The sequence below is a fragment of the Berghia stephanieae genome, chromosome 9, assembly GCF_034508935.2.
Source record: "Berghia stephanieae isolate SIO BIC M18660-M18661 chromosome 9, UCSD_Bste_1.3, whole genome shotgun sequence".
NCBI classification, from domain to species: domain Eukaryota; kingdom Metazoa; phylum Mollusca; class Gastropoda; order Nudibranchia; family Aeolidiidae; genus Berghia; species Berghia stephanieae.
The window spans coordinates 38,823,431-38,843,697 of record NC_088368.1 but is presented as its reverse complement, the minus strand read 5'-3'; the positions used below and the strand labels follow the sequence as shown (position 1 = coordinate 38,843,697).

Here is a 20,267-nt window from a genome sequence, read left to right as displayed (position 1 = left end):
AACAATAACGTATAGAACAAGACATGTCGCCTGTTAGGCGATATTACATTTTTTTCCGACAGAGACAAGGCTATTAACGATCAGTTTCTCATTTTATACCTGAGTACGGTGAAAGAATGTGAGTAAAGAGCCTTTTCACAAGACTCAACTATGCGCCGAGCAACGATGGAACCAGGACCTTCTGATCCGAAAGCGAGCGTCATTCCACACGACCACATACCCGCACGAAGTCTTAATGCTAGGATAAAGGCGGGAAGCGTCTGGAGTTGCCATTGGGTTTGAATAGCAGACAGTGCATATCTATGTCAGGCAGTGTCAAATCGATAAAGATCACATACCTCATTATTTTTATTATATTGTAAATGCAACACCCATTTCATCCTTTATATATTTGACACAATCCCAGCAATGTGTTGTATTGTATTATCATTTGAAAAGGTTATTTATGGATTGTGTGATTTTGAATAAATGGTGTTTCTCTTTCATCATTTCCTCTGATGTCTCTCAATACACATTTGTGAAATGTTATATTAACCTTAAAATGTAAATGTTTCTGCTGTGTTGTTTCATTCATCCTTTTTTGTTGATAAAGGGGAGACCCGAAAAATTCATTTGATCTGTTTTTGTAATTAAATTGAAGCTTACATTCAATTTCACATTATTATTTATTAACCTTAAAAATAATTTGCTTTAATTTTTAATAATAACATTTTAATGAATTTTATAATAATTGGAAATGATTGCGCTTATTACAGCTATATTAAAGTCGATAACTGGAAAGAGTTTGAACTCATAGTTGTTTTACAGTATCAAGATTATGAATTTAAATCGATCGATATTTAAAGGACAAGTTATCTGGCTCAATCTTAAAAAATGGTTTCAAGAGTACGGCAGTACAATGTGCTTCTAGGGAAGACAGCAAACGGTTCTTTAGCCAGTTTTTAAGCACCTCTGCATGAACCGCAGAATGGTAGTGTCTACCTTCCAGATGACACAGAGAAGGAAAATAATGACATGACATCCTTCTAAATATTCAGCATCTTCACCACCTTCGAGAATAACATTGATCCTATGTCCAGAACCCAGAAGTCTTTTTCTACTCGAATTATCAGACGTCTATTCATTAATCGGATGTATGTATACGCTCACCTAGCTGTATACATTTTAGAATGATATCCATATCAAAGTTGTCTACGATACTTTTCATAAAACGTCGTTCTTAAATATTTCATATCGCACCGTATATGTTTTGACCACGTCTAAATGCTCTGTGAAACGTTCATGCACATATAAAGAAGTTCTTCTTCTTCAAGTACCAAGTCTGTGTCAGACATCGGTGATCATGGTAGGCCATTCATCTCTCTTTGACAGTCTCTGTATCCAAAAGAGGTCTAATTCTATAATTTTATAGAGATGAAGATGACAAATCTGAGCAACTTAATAACATGAGCGCCCATACACAATCGTGAATCTAAAAATGCACATATTTCCTGATATTTCCACCATTTACAATCTTAATTGGACTTTCAGAAATGCTCAATTATTCTATTTCTGTTCTTTTCCGGGATTATGGCATTTATGAGTGTTGTATACAAGGTTTATAAGAAGGGCCCCATAACAGAACCCTGAGGTACCCTAACTGCAGAACACTTATATCTGAAAGAGAATCCTCAATGGCAACACACTATGTGCGGTCGGAGAGATAAGATTCAAACCAGTCCAAAACATTATTTTGAGTATTAAAATCGGGTTGAAGTCTGTTTAATAGCAATTTCCGATCAATGGTATCGAATGGGCACTTAAATCAAGCAGTATGAGCACTGTCGTCGTCTTATCAGCAACATAATTAACAAGATTATTGTGCATTTTGATCAAAGCAGACTCAGTGCAGTGTCCCTTGCGATAAGCAGACTGCACAATTGATCGAAAGTTGCTCTCATCATTAACAAAAAAAAAATCAATTCAGAGCATACAATTTATTCTATTATTTTAGATAACGTACTTATATTAGACACAGGCCTGAAATTGTTATTTGTCTAATGAAGGCTTTTCAACAAAGGTTGCACAACTGCTTTCTTAAGGCTTGCTGGAACTGTCGAGGTGTGAAGACTAGATTGAACAATGTCGAGAATCACGGTCGCCAGCTCTTCTACACAATCCTTTAGAAGCCATGTGGGGATAGGGTCAAGCCGGCATGTCTTCTTTGGCAGTAGTTTGATTACATCTTTGATATCTTGAAGTGTGGTGACAGACCATTTATCCAAAATGTGGTTCTTTTCTTTATCTGCTGCTTTTGGATTTTTCAGACTCAGCAGATTTATGCTGGTTGAGTTGTTTTCTGATGTTAGCACTCTCGTCGTCAAAATAAGTATTAAAATTTTCAGCGGGCTCATTTGCATTTCTGGTACTTTTGGTGTTTCTAATTCAGGGGAGGTAAGCCTGTTTATTATTTTGTAAATCTCCTTTTTATTGTTTTTATTGTTTTCTATTTCGTCCTTTAGACTGTTTGTCTTTGCTGCTTTAATTTGATTGTTCAATTTTTTTCTTGCATTAACGTATTGTTCTTTGCTAACATTCTCCTCTTTCAGATCTTTTCAGCTCTTTCCTTGTTTCATTTTACGTTTCTTCATTTTTCTCCACCTTCTTTCCAGTTTTCTTACGATCCGCTTCTGAACACGGACTGCCTCCGTATATCAGGACCCATTAATAGGTCTAATGGTTCTCGTTTTTAATTTATCGGGGGCGTGTTTGTCAAATATATTTGTCAGTCTTCAATTGTAAGTTTCAACTATTTCTGAAACACATTTGATTTTGGAAATCGCATGTACAAGCTTTATCTTAATATCTCGTTTAAATTTATGTAAATCAATGTTTTTGGTTTTCTTGTTCACAATTGTCTTTTTCAAATGGCGTGGCTTGGAGTTCTCAGTTTCAATTGTTATAAGCTGGTGATCGGATAGGCCACAGCCAGTCTTTTGGATCTGTGTTATTGAATTGGCACTTTTGTTATTGATGACAACGTCAAGAATATGCCCTTTTTGATGTGTCGATTCTTTAACATGTTGTCTAAGATTAAAAGATTTCAATAAGTTTTTAAAAATTTTGAGTATTGCTGTCTTCTGTGTTATCAATATGAAAATTTAAATCACCTAAAATTAAAAGCTTTCCTCTTTCCGTTATTTTGTCCAAAAGATAGTTCTCGAATTAATCAAGGAACTCACTGTATTTTTGTTCTTTGTATTTGGTGGGGCTATATAGATTCCAATCACGCGGTAGCTGAAATTAGCAATGGTGACCATGAGCTCAATATGTTCAAAGTTTTTGAATTCAATTTCATTGTGTACCATATGAACGTTGAGACCTTTTTTATTCATAGCAAGTACACCACCACCAGACTGGCCTGACGAGCGCGATTTTGGGCTTGGGCACAGTAACCCTCAGGCACAATTTCATTTACTATGTTTCCTTCTTCGTTATGAAGCAAGTTTCCGTTCAAATCAATAAATAAATTTATTTCTCAACAATCATATCATTAATTAGAATCGTTTTGTTTCTTGTACATTCTGTGTTGCAAATTGTAGACGTGAATGTTTTGACTTCATTGTATGGACAGGTGTGTTGAATTCAATGGGGACAGTTGTGAGTGTGGAGGGGGGTCGTAGTGGTTGGGAATGGGGAGGCGGTAGGTGGCCGATGATGTTTTTGACCACTGATTATTTTCGTTTAACTCCACGCCGCCCCCGCCCGTACAAGTGGTATGAATGGAACCGGTAACCGTATGATTAGTTGTCGAGGTATCAAAACAACAAATGGACGGATTAGAAAATGGCGATGAACAGTTCTTCTTGTTTAAAATAGTAGTCATAAATATAAGAATATTGTAAAAAGTCACTGATTAAAATCCACAAAAATATCACATAAGATGCACCGTCATTTTAAAAATATGAACATGTAAAAATTCTAATTGAATGTAAATTCCTTTCAATTAAAAATGTCAAAAGAAACAGAGCAAACGACACAGCAGCCTGTCAGGCGCAACACACATAGAAAATGAAAACTGTTCACAGCTTTTGAAATATCTAACATCACGATTGGTCATTTTGTTCAGCTTGATACATTGTTATGTTTAGAACTTTCATAAACAAAGCAGCGTGTTTACATTTGTCAATAAATATCCAATATCGTTTGGACGGAAACATGAATAAAGATAACTCCCGGTCACAATACGCTTCAACAGTCGTAACGTTCCTTCCCTCGTAATGACCCATCGTAACTTAGTAACTGGCTCTAAACTATCGGAACAATGGCGGACGCCCTTATGAAATATTTCTCCCACGAACACAAAAGCGTATCCAGAGTAAAAAAAACAAAAACATTATAAATCTGATCATGTTTTGACTTTTACACATTCTGATCACAAGACATATGAAAAGTTCTAGCCAGCATGATGAATAAAAAGTTCTGATTTTCTTTGTTTAGAACCACGATGGCCGCCGTTGCTGGGCGACGTGACATCAGACTATTGAATCCAATTGCAAGTATCGAATTAAGCATGGATTTTAAAGTAATGCTTGTTGCTGTAGGTTTACTTCTATGTCATTGTATTTCCTATTTATTATTAATTTCCTTCATTAGTTTCAGAAATTCAGTAGTTTATAGCAATCATCATCATCATGTAGTTCCATATCTGAAGCAGACGTCGGAGGTCATCTTCCGCCAAGCTGATCTATCTCTTGCCAATTCTATTAAAGCAGCACCACCTTTCTCAGCTTCATCTGTCCAAGTTCTTATCCCTTTCAAATAAGTTATTCTTTGTCTTCCTCTTATTCTTTTTCCCTTCATCTTTCCAGTCAAGGCGAGTACTTCCAAACCAGGGTGGCGGATAATGTGTCCTAAAAATTCCATTTGGCGTTTGATGATTTTTGTTATCAGTGGTCTTTTTCTGTTTGCCATTTCTAAAATTTCTTCATTTCTTTTCCTTTCCACCCATGACACCCTCATCATTCTTCTGTAAAACCACATTTCCGCTGCCTCCAGTCTTTTAAACATGGTCTTGTTTATGGTCCAGCTCTCACAACCATATAGCAGCACAGACAGTACATAGCTATCCAGGACTTTGATTTTTTTTTCATGTTAATATTCCTGTTTTTCATAATTGTATGCAGCTGGTTGAATGCATTCTTCGCCATACCTATTCTTTTCTTTATTTCACAATCTGATTTTCCATTGGAAGTTACATTGAAGCCTAAATATTTGAAACATTCAACTTGTTGTATTGTTTGTCCTCTGCTTGTTATTACACAGGCTGGTGGGTCATTATTTTTAGATACCGTCATACATTCTGTTTTAGATATATTCAGTTCCGGGTCCCATATTTTCACTACTCCTGACTACAACATCCAGTAATTCTTGTAGTTCATGTTCAGATTCTGCCAGTAGAACCGTATCATCTGCATACCACAGATTTGTTACATTCTGTCCTCCAATACACACCCCCTTCTAATGTTCGATATCTCTTAATATCATTTCACTATAGAGGTGGAATAAATCTGGAGACAAAACACACCCCTGCCTAACTCCACTTCTAATAGGTGTAAAAGTGCTTAGCTCGTTGTCAACACGCATTGCTGCTTCTTGTTCCCAGTACAAATTCCGTAATATTCTTAAATCTTTACCATCAATGTCCAAGGATGATAGAATTTTGAATGGTTTTTCATGTTGTACTTTATCAAAGGCTTTTGAATAGTCGATGAAACACATATACAGATTTTTATTTACTTTAATTTATCTTTCCATCAGCATTGATAATGTGAATATTCCATTTCTGGTACCCTTGTCCTCAACAAAACCAAATTGCATCTCCCCAATTTTAGGTCGTATTTTATTTCTTATTCTTAGTAAAATTATCTTCAAAAGAATTTTTATAGCAATACCCAATGTAAATTTCCAGAAGTGGATAAGATAAAGATTATCTTATCTTATCCTAACTAATCGTTGTAACAAGACCATCAATCAATCCTGACTTGAAATTTATCAATAACATCTGAGATTCTATGATGAAAGATGTACATTGTTTTGGTCTTTATCAATGTAGAAGATGATTTATAGATATAATAATGAAGTTGACGTCACTCAGGTCTTTGTTAATGTTCTTGTTTTTTTTGTGCTCTCCACGTTTGTGAGTAATTCTCACTAATTTTTATTAAACATACTATAAACGTTCAAGGTTACACATCGTTTTGTGCGGTGGTCGTCATATTTCCGGATGGCAATATTATGAATTTCTTAGCCAAAAGCAGAGCGACTATAGATAGTTCACGTTAAGCTAAGAAACTAACAACATTGCCATCCTGAAGTAGAACTGACCAACACACAAAACTGTGCAGCCATGGACGTTTTTGTCTAGTTTATACAGTTTACTGAGAATTATTCATAAACGCGGGTGGGAAAAAATAACTATAACAAAGAATTGAGTTACGTCAACTTCATTCTATCTAGAACCTGATTGATATAATTTAGTGAGAACTATACTCCTAAAATGACAGGTTAAAAACAATAAATCCAATTTCTCCAATTTCGTTCCATCCAAACAGAACAAAGATTACGTCACTCAGGTCTTTATTATTACATTTTGCCATCCATGTTTATGAATAAATGGCTTCAACATTCGTTATGTCACTTTACTCGAAGTGACCCATAGTAACTTAGGAACTGGTTTTAAACTATTTAATGAAATATTTCTCCGACGAGCATAAAAGTGTATCTGAGGAGAAAAACATTATAAATCTGATCATGTGTTGACTTTTACACATTCTGATCACAAGACATGTGAAAATTTTTTAACCAGCAGGAAGAATAAAAAGTACCGATTTCTTGGTTTTGAACTAATCTGCTGGTTGCTGGGCGACGTGACATCAGACAATTAAAACCTGTTACTACCACTAAACTGTATTAACCAGACTAAAAACTTTCAGGGCAAAACAAAGTTTAATGTGTTGGTACGTAATATTTCCGGATGGCAATGTTTTGAGTATCTTAGCCAGACTATCTATACCAAATGTAACCCATCGTCCCCAAACGGTGTAATGTCGGAATGAACTTGGACATGGAAATTGAATTTTCTTAAATAAATTTAATTTTTCTTTTTTGCTTTTGTGGGACACTGTTTCATGCACACTTTATTCATGACTTTATGCAATGTTTTGCCACGTGGGGTTCAATTTGGCCCCCTTTTGAATTCGAATTGGCCACTTGGATCATTGGCTATCTGGCAGCCGTGAACGTCATTGGACGTACCACAAGCAGTCGGTGACCGCAGCCATCGTGAACTTACAGCCTGGCACTGACCAAAAAATGACGTCAAAAGACAAGTCTTTGGCAACAAAAGAAAACAAATTGTGAGTTGTATTCAATAGTTCAACCAATGGAATCACTCGTTTCCTTGATCTCTACTAACGACAACTCACTAGACTGTGGACAAACCTAAAAAATGATGTCAAAAATAATTGAGCTTTTATTTAGAGCAATATCCACTAAATGTACTCAAAGCGCTTTACAAGAGGTTCCTGGCCAACAGCAACATTTAACACGTAAGACGGGGCATGACGCATGCTAGCCGATATTACATATTTTTTCGGACAAAGACAACGCTGTTAACGGCCTGGTATTAGTTTTACACCTGAGTACGGTGAGAGAATGTGAGTAAAGAGCCTTCTCCAAGGACTCAACTATACGCCTTGCGAGGATCGAACCCAGGACCTTCCGATCCTAAAGCGAGTGCCATACCCCTAGACGAAATAGCCGCACCAAAAAGATAAGTCCAAGCGGGTTCTAGTGTCAGGCTATATATTACGATGCCAAGGCGGTGACTCAGGATAAAATAGTATTCAAAAATTTAGCCATAAATCTCGTCATTCAAACATCGATTAGTTTAAATTCCCTCATCTTGGCAAAAATCCCTCAAACCTGGGATATCGAGTAGGACTTTTCTAAAGTCCCAGGTTTGAGTTTGAGAGCTTTTGTCAAGATGAAGTTCATTTAAATTGATCCATATTTGAAGGACGAGATCTCTGTCCCATATTTTAATACGTGTTTTTTTTCTCCAGAATTCGGTAGTTAACTAACTACTATATGGTAGACTGACATATCAGAAAGTTGTTTAGTGGCATGACATTCGCCTTCGGATCGAATGGTCCTGGGTTCGGGTCAAGTTCTGCTGATATTTGCAAATTTGATCCTTGGAAAAGGCTCTTCACTCATAAATTTCTCACCGTACTAAGGTTTAAAATATTTTAATAACAATCTCAAAAAACAAAACAAAACAAAGCCAAACAAATAAATAAAAAGTAATAACAGATCATTTCATCTTTGAGGCATTACAAGTTTATTCTTCACCATTCCAATAAAACGACGAGTTGACATCATCATAGTCTGTTGTTATACTCAATGCAATCCAAGTTTTTCTTGTGCGATAACAGCAATAAAAATAACACGCTATAATATATCATACATCAATGTGTTCGTCCGGATGTACACACACACACATTACACATTGTAATTGTAAATGGCGTGTTTCCACATCCGTGGCTTGCTAATTTTGGTGTCATAAAAACAGACTTCAGTAACAGCTAACACCATTATCGTCATCATTACCATTACACTTGAAAATATTATTGTAATAATAATAATAATAATAATAATAATAATAATAATAATAATAATAATAATAATAATAATAAAACACATGTATATTGCGCTCATTCTCGAGTAAAACACAAGCTCTGGGCACTTTACAATATAAATATCAATTTTAAGTGAAAAAAATAAAATAATAATAATAATAATTCATAGCCAAATCAAGGATTCATAGAGTCAATAAAAACAATACAGTAAAAATGTATCTTGAGATTCTTTTTAAAGGCAGGTAAAGACTGACACTCCCTCAGACCACGTGGTAGTTCATTCCAATCTTGGGGCCGAAACAAGCAAACGATCTATCACCAAATTTTGTTCTTGATCTTTTTTCCGAAATTTTCGTTTGGTCATTACATGATCTTAAAGTGTAATTTTCAAATTTACACATGACCACGTGATCTGTGAGATATGCCGGTGCTATACCAGTCAAACACTTATAAACAAGACACGCTGCTTTGTAATATGTGCGCTTTTCAATGGGCAACCAGTGGAGAGAGGCCAACAAAGGGGTTGCATGATCACATTTTTTTTTGCCAAAAACTAATCTTGCTGCACTGTTTCGCAGTGGTTGTAATTGTTTAATAGAAGCCTGAGGCAAGTTGACAAGCAGGGAGTTACAATAATCTAGTTTCGAAAAAATGAGGGAAACAACCAATCTTTTACATGTTATAATTGCAATATACTGACGGATCGAACTGATTTTCTTCAATTGAAAGTATAAAGATTTACAGAGAGCAGAAATGTGAGCTGACCTTCTCATTTCTGAATCAAAATAGACACCCAAATTTTTCACAGTCTTTGAAACTTTGATCTTTTCACCCCCAATCAACACCTCAAGACCATCATTCACCTTCAACTGCCCTCTATTTCCCACAATCATCACTTCTGTTTTTGACTCATTCTCTTTCAACTTGTTTGCATCCATCCACTATTTCACATCCGTCACACATTCTTCCACACGTTTCACAATAATAGTAATCAATATCATTTTCATCCTTTAAAATGGAGCCACCTCCCTGAAGGCGTCCTAGCATGTGTACTGTTGACTTGTTACGTATTCCATAGTCAGTTAGAAGCATCTCTTTGCAGATCAACGGTTTCCCCTGGTAGTTGAGGCGTTGCAGCTCAACCGGTATCCCTGCCTTCCTCCAGGCTGTTTGTTCAAGCTCTGCCATAGTGGATTCTGTCGTGAGGTTACACGTGATTGTGTTTCCTAGTGGAGTCATGACGAACACTTGGATGGGCGGAGGTTCACTGAAAATGTAGAAAAAGGTAAACATAAATCTTAAACGAGCATCTTTATAGCGCAGTGTGCACTGAAGAAGAAGAGAAGGAAGAAATGCAAGAAGAGGAGGAAAAAGAGAAAGAAGAAAAGTAAAAGGAGGAGGAGGAGGAAGAAGAAAAGGAGGCCTTAGAGAAGGAATAGGTGGTAAAAGGGAGGACGAAGAAGAGGACAAAGAAGAGGAAGATGAAGAGGAGAAGTAACAGGAAGAGACGGAAAAAACGTGGAAGTAGAGGTAGAGGAGGAAGAGGAAGATAAGAAGGAGTACGAGGAAATTTGAGGAGGAGGAGGAGGAGAAGAAGAAAGTAAATGAAGAGGAGGAGGAGGTGTATGATTAAGATGTGGAGGATGAAGAAAAGGAGGAAGAGGCAGAGGAAGAAGAGTAGAAGGTAGTGGATGAAGATTGATGTAAAGGAAGTGGAGGAGGAGAAGGAGAATGAGGAGGAGAAGGAGGAGGATGAACAAGAGGAGGAGAATAACTAGGAGGAAGAACATTATTAAGAGAAGGAATATAAGGATGACAAAGAGTAGGAGGAAGAGGAGGGTCATGAAACGGATAGAAACAGGAGAAGAGGACGAAGAAAAGGAGGAAGTTGAAGATAAGGAAAAGGAAGGGGATGAGAAAGAGGAAGAGGAGGAAAATCAAGAAGAGGAGGAGGATGAGGAGGATTAGCAGGAGGAACAGAAGGAAAAGGAAAACGGGGAGGATAAGAAGGATGAGGAAGAGAGGAAGGAGAAAGTCTAGGAAGACTCCATACACGCCCGGATATGATCCTGGTTCAGACCCCGATCAGGCAAACCGGGGTGAAAACGCAATGTGTGTGGCCAAATACCTGGCCGATAAACCTAGGTACGGTCGATCGCCCGCAAAGCCCGCTTTGCTTAATATTTTTCGAGGCGATCGCGATCGGGGGCGTGGCAGTATAAAAAATTGGACAATTTTTTTCGGATTTTCGCTGTTTTGACGTCAGATTCGTGATCAGCGTCGACTTTTCAATAGGTTTGATACCAAGAACTATGTTTTTACTCCAAAAATTGATGAAATTAGAAATAAATTTTAATTAATATTGAGGCTATGTGGCCGACAGAAAAGTGCCCCTCCCTGTTTTGTGATGGATCAAGTGGTATGACTCTCGCTTTCGGATCGGAAGGTTCACGTTTCGAGACCCGCTCTGAGTGGCGCAGAGTTGAGTCCTTGGAAAAGGCTCTTTACTCACATTCTCTCACCGTACTCAGGTGTAAAATGAGAACATGGCCGTTCGTTGTCTTTGTTGGGAAAAAATGTCACATCGCCTGACAGGCGTCATGTCTCGTCTTTCAAGTCTAATATTGCTGTTGCCTTGGGACCCCTTGTAAAGCGCTTTGAGCACATGGATATTGCGCCAAATAAATGCTGTGTTATTATTTTTTTCAAATAATATTTTTATAAATGTTGCGCCAGGAAGAGGTAGATGGCAAAAGTTTCGTTCTTGTTCATCGTAAAACTTATAAAGGATTTCATACAAAATAAAAAATAGTTTTCATAATTTTCAATGTAATGATATAATAATATGCCAGTTCTTTTTTTTTTTTTTTCCTCCTCACCCGTTGACGCGACATGACGGTCGACCTTGACACAGACATATGGGATTGGCAGATGCCAAAAAGCCTTGACTACGTGATGACAGGGGTGGGTACTGTAACCTTGAATTATAATCTACAAACAACGCCCCCCCCCCCCAAAAAAAAAAAAGAAAAAAAAAAAGAAAAGAGCTGTGTGCGTGTCTGTGGTGGTGGTGGTGGTGGGGGGGGGGGTGCGAATGCGAGTAGTCCCGAGGAGTACCCGTTTAACCTGCCACGGGAACACTGTCGATTTGTTTTATAAATAATAATAATAATAATAATAATAATAATAATAATAATAATAATAATAATAATAATAATAATAATAGTGATAATAATAATAATAATAATAATAATAATAATAATAATAATAATAATAATAATAATAATAATAATAATAATAATAATAATAATAATAATAATAATAATAATAATAATAATAATAATAATAATAATAATAATAATAATAATGACGATAAATAAAAAATCTTTATTGTCCACAAAATGGAAAAATTTCCGTGGTCGACGTTGCTTTTAAACTTAAATCGGATTGCAAATGTATTGATGTTATGCGTATTGGAAAAATACTCACGACATCTCCATCGGGGTATAACATATTAACACACAAAACTGCAAACGCGAACGTTCATTGTCTGATTGATATAACTTAGTGATAAGTTAATTATAAAATGCTGTCTAAAAGCAATAACAACGGGTTGACTAACGTCAAATTCATTCCTTCAATTGATGCTCTGTGTCAAATTAAAATACTCACAAAGTCCGCCAGCCAGAAATATCACTCCAGCCCAAAGATCTACATGGAACCTTGAACGTTATAGTCTGATATATTTTAATGAGAACTAATCATAAAAATGGGTGTCTAAAAACAATAACAATGAGATGAGTGACGTCAATTTGGTTCCTTCTATAAATATCCAAGAACTTTACTCACTCCATCCGCTCTCTCCTCCTTCAATACATATGAATCTATTCTCTCATCACTTATTTGTGCGGCTATGCATGTGATCTTGTGAAATGACACTCGCCTTTGGATCGGACGGTACTGGATTCGAGTCCCGCTCTGAGTGGCGCATAATTGAGTCCTTGGAAAAGGCTCTTTACTCGCATTCTCTCACCTTGTTCACTGTTAAAATGAGTACCTCGCTGTTTACAGCGTCGTCTCTGTCGGGAAACAATTGCAATATCGCTTAACAGTCATGTCTCGTCTAACATGTTTTTATGTTGGCCAAAGACCCTTATAAAGTGATGTGCGCTCATTTATTGTATATAGCTATATATATAGCGCGAATAAATTTTTCTCTCTTTCTCTTTCTCTCTCTCCCTCTCTCTCTCTCTCTCTCTCTCTCTCTCTCTCTCTCTCTCTCTCTATCTCTCTCTCGACATGTTAGATTATTATAGCTATTGCTACATATGATGCGAATATCTTGGACGGTTATTGATGCTATGAGTTTAGGTAAAATGCTCACAACATCCACCAGTCGGAAATAACTTACCGTCACACAAAACTACGAGTAACCTTGAACGTTAAAAGTCTGATTGATATAATTTAGTGAGAACTAATTACCAAAATGACTGCCTTAATACAATAACAAAGAGTGGAATGATGTCAATTTCGTTCCTTCAACGGTCTAATTGATATAATTTAGTGAGAAGTAATCACTATTGCAAGACGAAAGATAGAATAACAGACAGTAACTGGGATCGGTTCTGTCGGCCACATAGCCTCACTATTAATTAAAATTTATTTCTAATTTCACCAATTTTTGGAGTAAACACACAATTCTTAGTATCAAACCTATTGTAAATTTGACGCTGATCACGAATCCTACGTGAAAACAGCGAAAATCCGAAAAAAATTGTCCACTTTTTTATACTGCCACGTCCCCGATCGCCGATCGCCTCAAAAAAATATCTCCCCATGTGTGGGCAAAAATCATCTGCGATAAACGCGGGGATCGGGTCACAGCGATAGGTCATCCATACCGCTATCAGCTGATGTCGGCGTCTATGGGGGGCTTAAGAGGAGGAAGAGGACGGTCATGAAGAGGACATAGGAGAGGAGTAAGAGGAAGAAGTGTATGAAGGGAGGAGGAGACGGAGGTGAATGTAGAAGGGGAGATGGATGAAGAGGAGAAGGAGGAAAAGGAGGAGAAGAAGAAAGAAGAGAATGAAGAAGAGGAAAAGGAGGAAGAGAAGGAGGAGGAGGAGGAAGAGGAGGATGAGCAGGATAAGGAGGAGGAGGAGGAAGAGGAAAATATTGAAGAGGAGGAGGAGAATAAGAAAGAGGAGGAGGAAAAGGAGGAGGATGAGGAGGAGGAGGTGAAGGAAGGGGAGGTCTAGAAAGAAAAGGAAGAGGAGGAGGAGAGAATGAGACTGAGCAAGAGGAGGAAGAGAAAGAGGGGGAGGAGGAGAAAGTGGAAGTGGAGACTTTTAATACCTTATCTCATGTTCGACCTCATTCCTGATGCTCTCGCTATCCTCCGAGCTTACCTTGGAGATGATTCTTCGTTGGAGTCGGAGTCGGAGTCCGATGAGGGATTTTGAATACTGCTGTCTATGATATCATATGGAATGATGTTCTCGAGTAGGTCAGACATTTCTTCTTCCATTTGTTGTTGTTGTTGTTCTTGACAAAAATATATAGAGGACAAATTTGGTTATAGATAAGGTAAAGAAAAAAGCTAGTTCTTTGTTTTGTTTTATTTTAAAATGGTTTTCAGGAATCCACAACGCCCGGAAACATTTAGGTCATGTCATGTCATCAAGACCTGGCCACTTGGGACTGGAATAAACTCGTAGTTTTCAGGGGTAATAAACAAAGTAGATGTAAGTACCATTAAAATGAGCCATTTGTGTTTAAATACATTACATTAATGGCTTAATTTCCTATCAGCCCTTGAAACAGAATTTCCTGTTACAGAAGTTAATTAAAGATCTTTATATAATTGTCAATTCGGATCAAAACTTCGTATTTCTACGACATTTTCGTGGTACGCAGGTCTGTGTTAGCGTCACTAACAAGGAAGAAAGTTGGATAGCAAGAAAAAGAATTATGCCCTCCGACGTCTTAAGATATCGTCGCCTAGGGTTTCCAAGAAGGAATATAGATAATCCATCAAACTAGGTGTCTGATATCAACAGGAATCACCCATGTGAGCAAATTTGGGGTTAATAATCTTGCAAAAGAACAGAAAACGAAGGTGCCTTAACCGGGAAATGAACCCGGGACCTTCGGGGTTGTCACAGTAAGGATTATTTACATTTATTTTTATTAAAGTTTTATTTTAGTAAGAACTGAATTCATCTCACTCCAGTTATATTGCCGTAGGCTTAGAAAAATTTTACTTTCTAATTTTAGATCATCTTTCCTTTAATAGCCTTCCCTAGAATTAATTTCAAATTAGTGAATACTTTTCATTCTACATTCTGTCACGTCGCCACTTATTATAAAAGCTGATAGGTCTAACATTCTACACTCACTTCTCTCTACAATCTATGCCCGGACGGCCAGCCACTCCATTCCTCACATTATATATATATATTTTTTTTTTTTCTTTCGGGACTTTGTGGAATATTTATTTACTTTTGATTTCCACCCATCAAGACGCCGGAGCTTTTGCCTTTGCCAGTTCGATCACTGTCGAGATGATCAAGCCTGAGCCCGTTGGAGGAATAAATACAACCCTTCCTAACTGGAAATAGAATCCCACAGTCTATCCGCATTATATTAGATTGTCATAAGTTGCGTAATATCTTCATATTTCTACTGGTAACTGTAATCATCATTATTCATCAGAATCATCATTTAATTAAATTTCATCTTTCTTTTTATTCCATCTTAAACAAATCGTTATTTGTTCTTCATTCTAAAGTAACTAGTACATTCTGGGGGCCTTATTCTTCACATCTTTATTTTATGCATAGTCGGGTAGCTCTTAACACTCATTTGAGACCATGACATTTTGGAGGGGGCAAAGAATTGAATTTATTTAGATACATATATCTATTTCAATCAAACTTTAAAGATTTTACATTGTAAAACTCTTAATTTCCCCACTTGATCACATTATAATTGAACTCCCTATTTACAGGATTAACTTATTTTTTTTCTCACTTCTTCATTTAAATGGAATAGCAATTTATCCTTCATTCCTTCTTTTAAATTGAATAGCATTTTACTCATTCATTCCCTCATTTATTCATTCATTTATATAATCATTCATTCATCCGTTCATTCACCTACTTATAAATTATTCATTCACTAATTCACTAATTCATTTATTCATCTAGACTTTCTAGTTAGGAGGCAAGGTGGCCGCGTGGTTAAGGCATTGCATGCGACTAGGGTGATTCCTGTTGATCTCGGGCATCTTGTTTAATGGATTACGTATATTCCTTCATTGAATCTGTAGAGGATGGTTGTCGTGGAGGATGGGATTAATTTATTTTCTTGCTATCCAGTTTTCTTCCTTTTCAGTTGCGTTAAAATGACTTCATTGTGCGTTGTGAATTCCTAAAAAAAATCAAAATTCATATTAACTCTATCTTAATAGATTACCAGATGCAATGTCCATACGTTATACTGGAGATTGAATACAAATTCGACTCGTTATGATTGAGATGAATACAATGTTTATTCGTTGTAATGGAGATTGAATACAATGTTTATTCGTTGTAATGGAGATTGAATACAATGTCTATTCGTTGTAATGGAGATTGAATACAATGTCTATTCGTTCGTTATGATGGAAATTGAATACAATGTCTATTCGTTCGTTATGATGGAGATTGAATACAATGTCTATTCGTTATGATGGAGATTGAATACAATGTCTATTCGTTCGTTATGATGGAGATTGAATACAATGTCTATTCGTTCGTTATGATGGAGATTGAATACAATCTCTATTCGTTATAATGGAGATTGAATACAATGTCTATTCGTTGTAATGGAGATTGAATACAATGTCTATTCGTTCGTTATGATGGAGATTGAATACAATGTCTATTCGTTATAATGGAGATTGAATACAATGTCTATTCGTTGTAATGGAGATTGAATACAATGTCTATTCGTTCGTTATAATGGAGATTGAATACAATGTTTATTCGTTATAATGGAGATTGAATACAATGTCTATTCGTTCGTTATGATGGAGATTGAATACAATCTCTATTCGTTATAATGGAGATTGAATACAATGTATATTCGTTATAATGGAGATTGAATACAATATCTATTCGTTATAATGGAGATTGACTACAATGTCTATTCGTTATGGTGGAGATTGAATACAATGTCTATTATTTGTAATGGAGATTGAAAACAATTTCTATACGTTATGATGGAGATTGAATACAATATCTATTCGTTATAATGGAGATTGAATACAATTTCTATTCGTTGTAATGGAGATTGAATACAATGTCTATTCGTTATGATGGAGATTGAATACAATGTCTATTCGTTATGATGGAGATTGAATACAATGTCTATTCGTTATAATGGAGATTAAATACAATGTCTATTCGTTGTAATGGAGTTTGAATATAATGTCTATTCGTTCGTTATGATGGAGATTGAATACAATGTCTATTCGTTCGTTATGATGGAAATTGAATACAATGTCTATTCGTTATGATGGAGATTGAATACAATGTCTATTCGTTCGTTATGATGGAGATTGAATACAATGCCTATTCGTTCATTATGATGGAAATTGAATACAATGTCTATTCGTTATGATGGAGATTGAATACAATGTCTATTATTTGTAATGGAGATTGAATACAATTTCTATACGTCATGATGGAGATTGAATACAATGTCTATTCGTTATGATGGAGATTGAATACAATGTCTATTATTTGTAATGGAGATTGAATACAATTTCTATACGTCATGATGGAGATTGAATACAATGTCTATTCGTTATAATGGAGATTGAATACAATAACTATTTGTTCGTTATGATGGAGATTGAATACAATGTCTATTCGTTGTAATGGAGGTTGAATTCAATGTCTATTCGTTATGATGGAGATTGAATACAATGTCTATTCGTTCGTTATGATGGAGATTGAATACAATGTCTATTTGTTCGTTATGATGGAGATTGAATACAATGTATATTCGTTATGATGGAGATTGAATACACTGTCTATTCGTTATGATGGAGATTGAATACAATGTCTATTCGTTATGATGGAGATTGAATACAATGTCTATTCGTTGTAATGGAGATTGAATACAATTTTTATTCGTTATGATGGAGATTGAATACAATTTCTATAAGTTATAACGGAGATTGAATACGACTTCTTATACTGCAAAAAAAAAAAGTCTGACAGTTGTTATTTGTTATCATTTCAATTTTTTTGGGGGGTTCCGATCACTCATTTGGTAGAGCACTCGCTTCACACGCAAAGGGACTGAGATCTTTTCGGAGGCAGTCGAGATTTTTTTTTCCTGACCCTCCTGTCAATCCAGAAGTGATTGGTTACATGTGAGTATTAGAAAGTTCTTTGCGATAGACTAGCGTCTTATCCAAAGGATAACAAGCAATTGCTATTGTCCATTTGACGCTATAGAAACCGGGAAAACTCCGGCTCCATAGTCCCTAAATGCTTCGAAGGACTACTATCTTTACAATGTTACACTTTACTTTGAAGGTCTCGATTAATTCCTACGTTTTCTAGATGGAGGATCACATATTAATCTATACGATAATCAAAACATATAATGGAATATGAAAACTTACTTCATTTCTGTTTTTTTAGAAGTAAATCAATCTATCTTCCAACAACACTGTGGTAGAAATAATTCCTTGATAATAATATGAGGTGATTCTAGGCGTCTAACTAATTGATGCTGATCCTGGCATGGCATTCTATTTTCTACCAGGCTACCAGACCCCCGTTATCGTCACGTGATATGGATTACGGCTCACGATTGGATGGGGCCCTCTGGAAACAGCAAAATGCATATTCGGTACTCAGGTGTTTTAAAAATCGATATTTTGAAACTCCACACTACCACTCAACGCTAGTGTTGGGCGACATCACAAAATTTCGATATCGATTCGATACGATATTTCGTCATATAAAATATCGATTTTTATCGATGCATAGGATTTCTACATCGAGATATCGACAATCGATAAGCATTACGATAAACATGCTTATTTACCCGAACCCACTATTCACGTAACAGGTCGTTTCATCGCGACTATCCAGTGAGTGGGATGTGCCTCGCTAACGAACCAAATTCCTATTGAGGCTATGCGCTTAGATAATATACTGACAACATCCGCCAGCCGGATATGACGTGGTTTTTGTGTGTTAGTATGAGGACTTTGGCGAGCGAATGTTGTGAGTGTACCTAACGCATAGCATCAATTGTTGTCGATGATTTGCGTTTAAGTCAAATACTCATTAGTTCTACACACCTGAACACAATTTTTAAAAAATAATTGTATCCATTAATGCTAAGCGTTTAGCTTAAATACTTGCAACATCCGGAATTAGAATATAACTTAACAACACACAAAACTACCTTCAAGGTTTAGAGCAGGAACAACGTTTTCGTCACTCAGGTCTTTGTTATTGCTATCCATGATTATAAGTAATTCTCACTAAACTGTATTAAACACACTATAAACGTTCGAGGTTACACATAGATTTTTGAGTTGGTCCGTTAAAAACCGGATGTCAAGGTTGTGAGTTTCTTAGCCAAGTGCACATCATCTATAAACTTTTAAGGTTACACATAATTTATTGTCTTGGTACGTTATATCCGGCTGACATTTGTTGTGAGTGTTTAACTAAACGCATGGCATCAATTGACCGTAGCTATCGTAAATTGATAGCCTGACACCAGAACCGTAGCTATCGTAAATTTGTAGCCTGACACTAGAACCGAAGCTATCGTAAATTGATAGCCTGACACCAGAACCGTAGCTATCGTAAATTTATAGCCTGACACCAGAACCGAAGCTACCGTAAAATTATAGCCTGACACTAGAACTGTCGTCACCGTTACTTTTTATCCGTAGCCACAAAAGAAAACAAATTGTGAGTTGTATTCAATAGCTCAACCAATGGAATCAATTTATTTCTTGAGCACTACGAATGACAAGTTACTCGGCGCTGCACAAAATAACGTCAAATTTCAAGTTCTAGATTGTTTTTGTGCCGGGCTATGAAGTTGACGATGGCTACGATCAGTTCTGTTTACCTACATACTTAATGGTCCCGATAGCTCAGTTGATAGATCACCCAATACGATTCAATAGTCGAATGTCACGCCGCCTGGCAACGGCGGCCATCTTGGTCTCTAAACAAAGAAAATCAATACTTTTATTTTTCATACTGGCTAGAACTTTTCATATATCTTGTGATCAGAATGTGTAAAAGTCAAAACATGATCAAATGTATGTGTTTTTTTTTCCCTCTGGATACGCTTTATGCTCGCCGGATAAATATTTCATACCGGCGTCCGCCGTTATTCCGATAGTTTAGAGCCAGTGTTACTAAGTTACCATGCGTGATTAGGAAGGAAGTGACGTTACGACTGTTGAATCCTATTCACACTTCACACACAAATTAACCACGATCGATACCTAGTGAAGACTGGAAAAGTGCGGCTATGTGGTCTAGTGGTATGACA

The 20,267-nt window shown here is 36.4% G+C and overlaps 1 protein-coding gene across 1 annotated transcript; it reads right to left on the bottom strand.

Annotated features, from left to right (window-relative positions):
- Positions 1–8,368: 8,368 nt before the first annotated feature.
- Positions 8,369–18,489, bottom strand: LOC144979378 (ubiquitin-ribosomal protein eL40 fusion protein-like). The gene is made up of 3 exons (XM_078926028.1): positions 18,361–18,489; positions 14,090–14,225; positions 8,369–9,948 (listed from the first exon to the last, which is right to left on the bottom strand). Exons 2-3 carry the CDS (start codon positions 14,206–14,208, stop codon positions 9,591–9,593), a joined length of 477 nt encoding a protein of 158 aa, XP_078782154.1. The 5' UTR covers positions 14,209–14,225; positions 18,361–18,489; the 3' UTR covers positions 8,369–9,590.
- Between the last annotated feature and the right edge of the window lie 1,778 nt (positions 18,490–20,267).

What these genes read in the sequence shown, in the direction of transcription:
- LOC144979378 (XM_078926028.1), bottom strand. Translation starts at nt 14,208, where the DNA reads ATGGAAGAAGAAATGTCTGACCTACTCGAGAACATCATTCCATATGAT. An exon ending in AACGAAGAATCATCTCCAAG is followed by an intron (nt 9,949 to 14,089) that starts GTAAGCTCGGAG and finishes CTACATTTTCAG; the next exon opens with TGAACCTCCGCCCATCCAAG.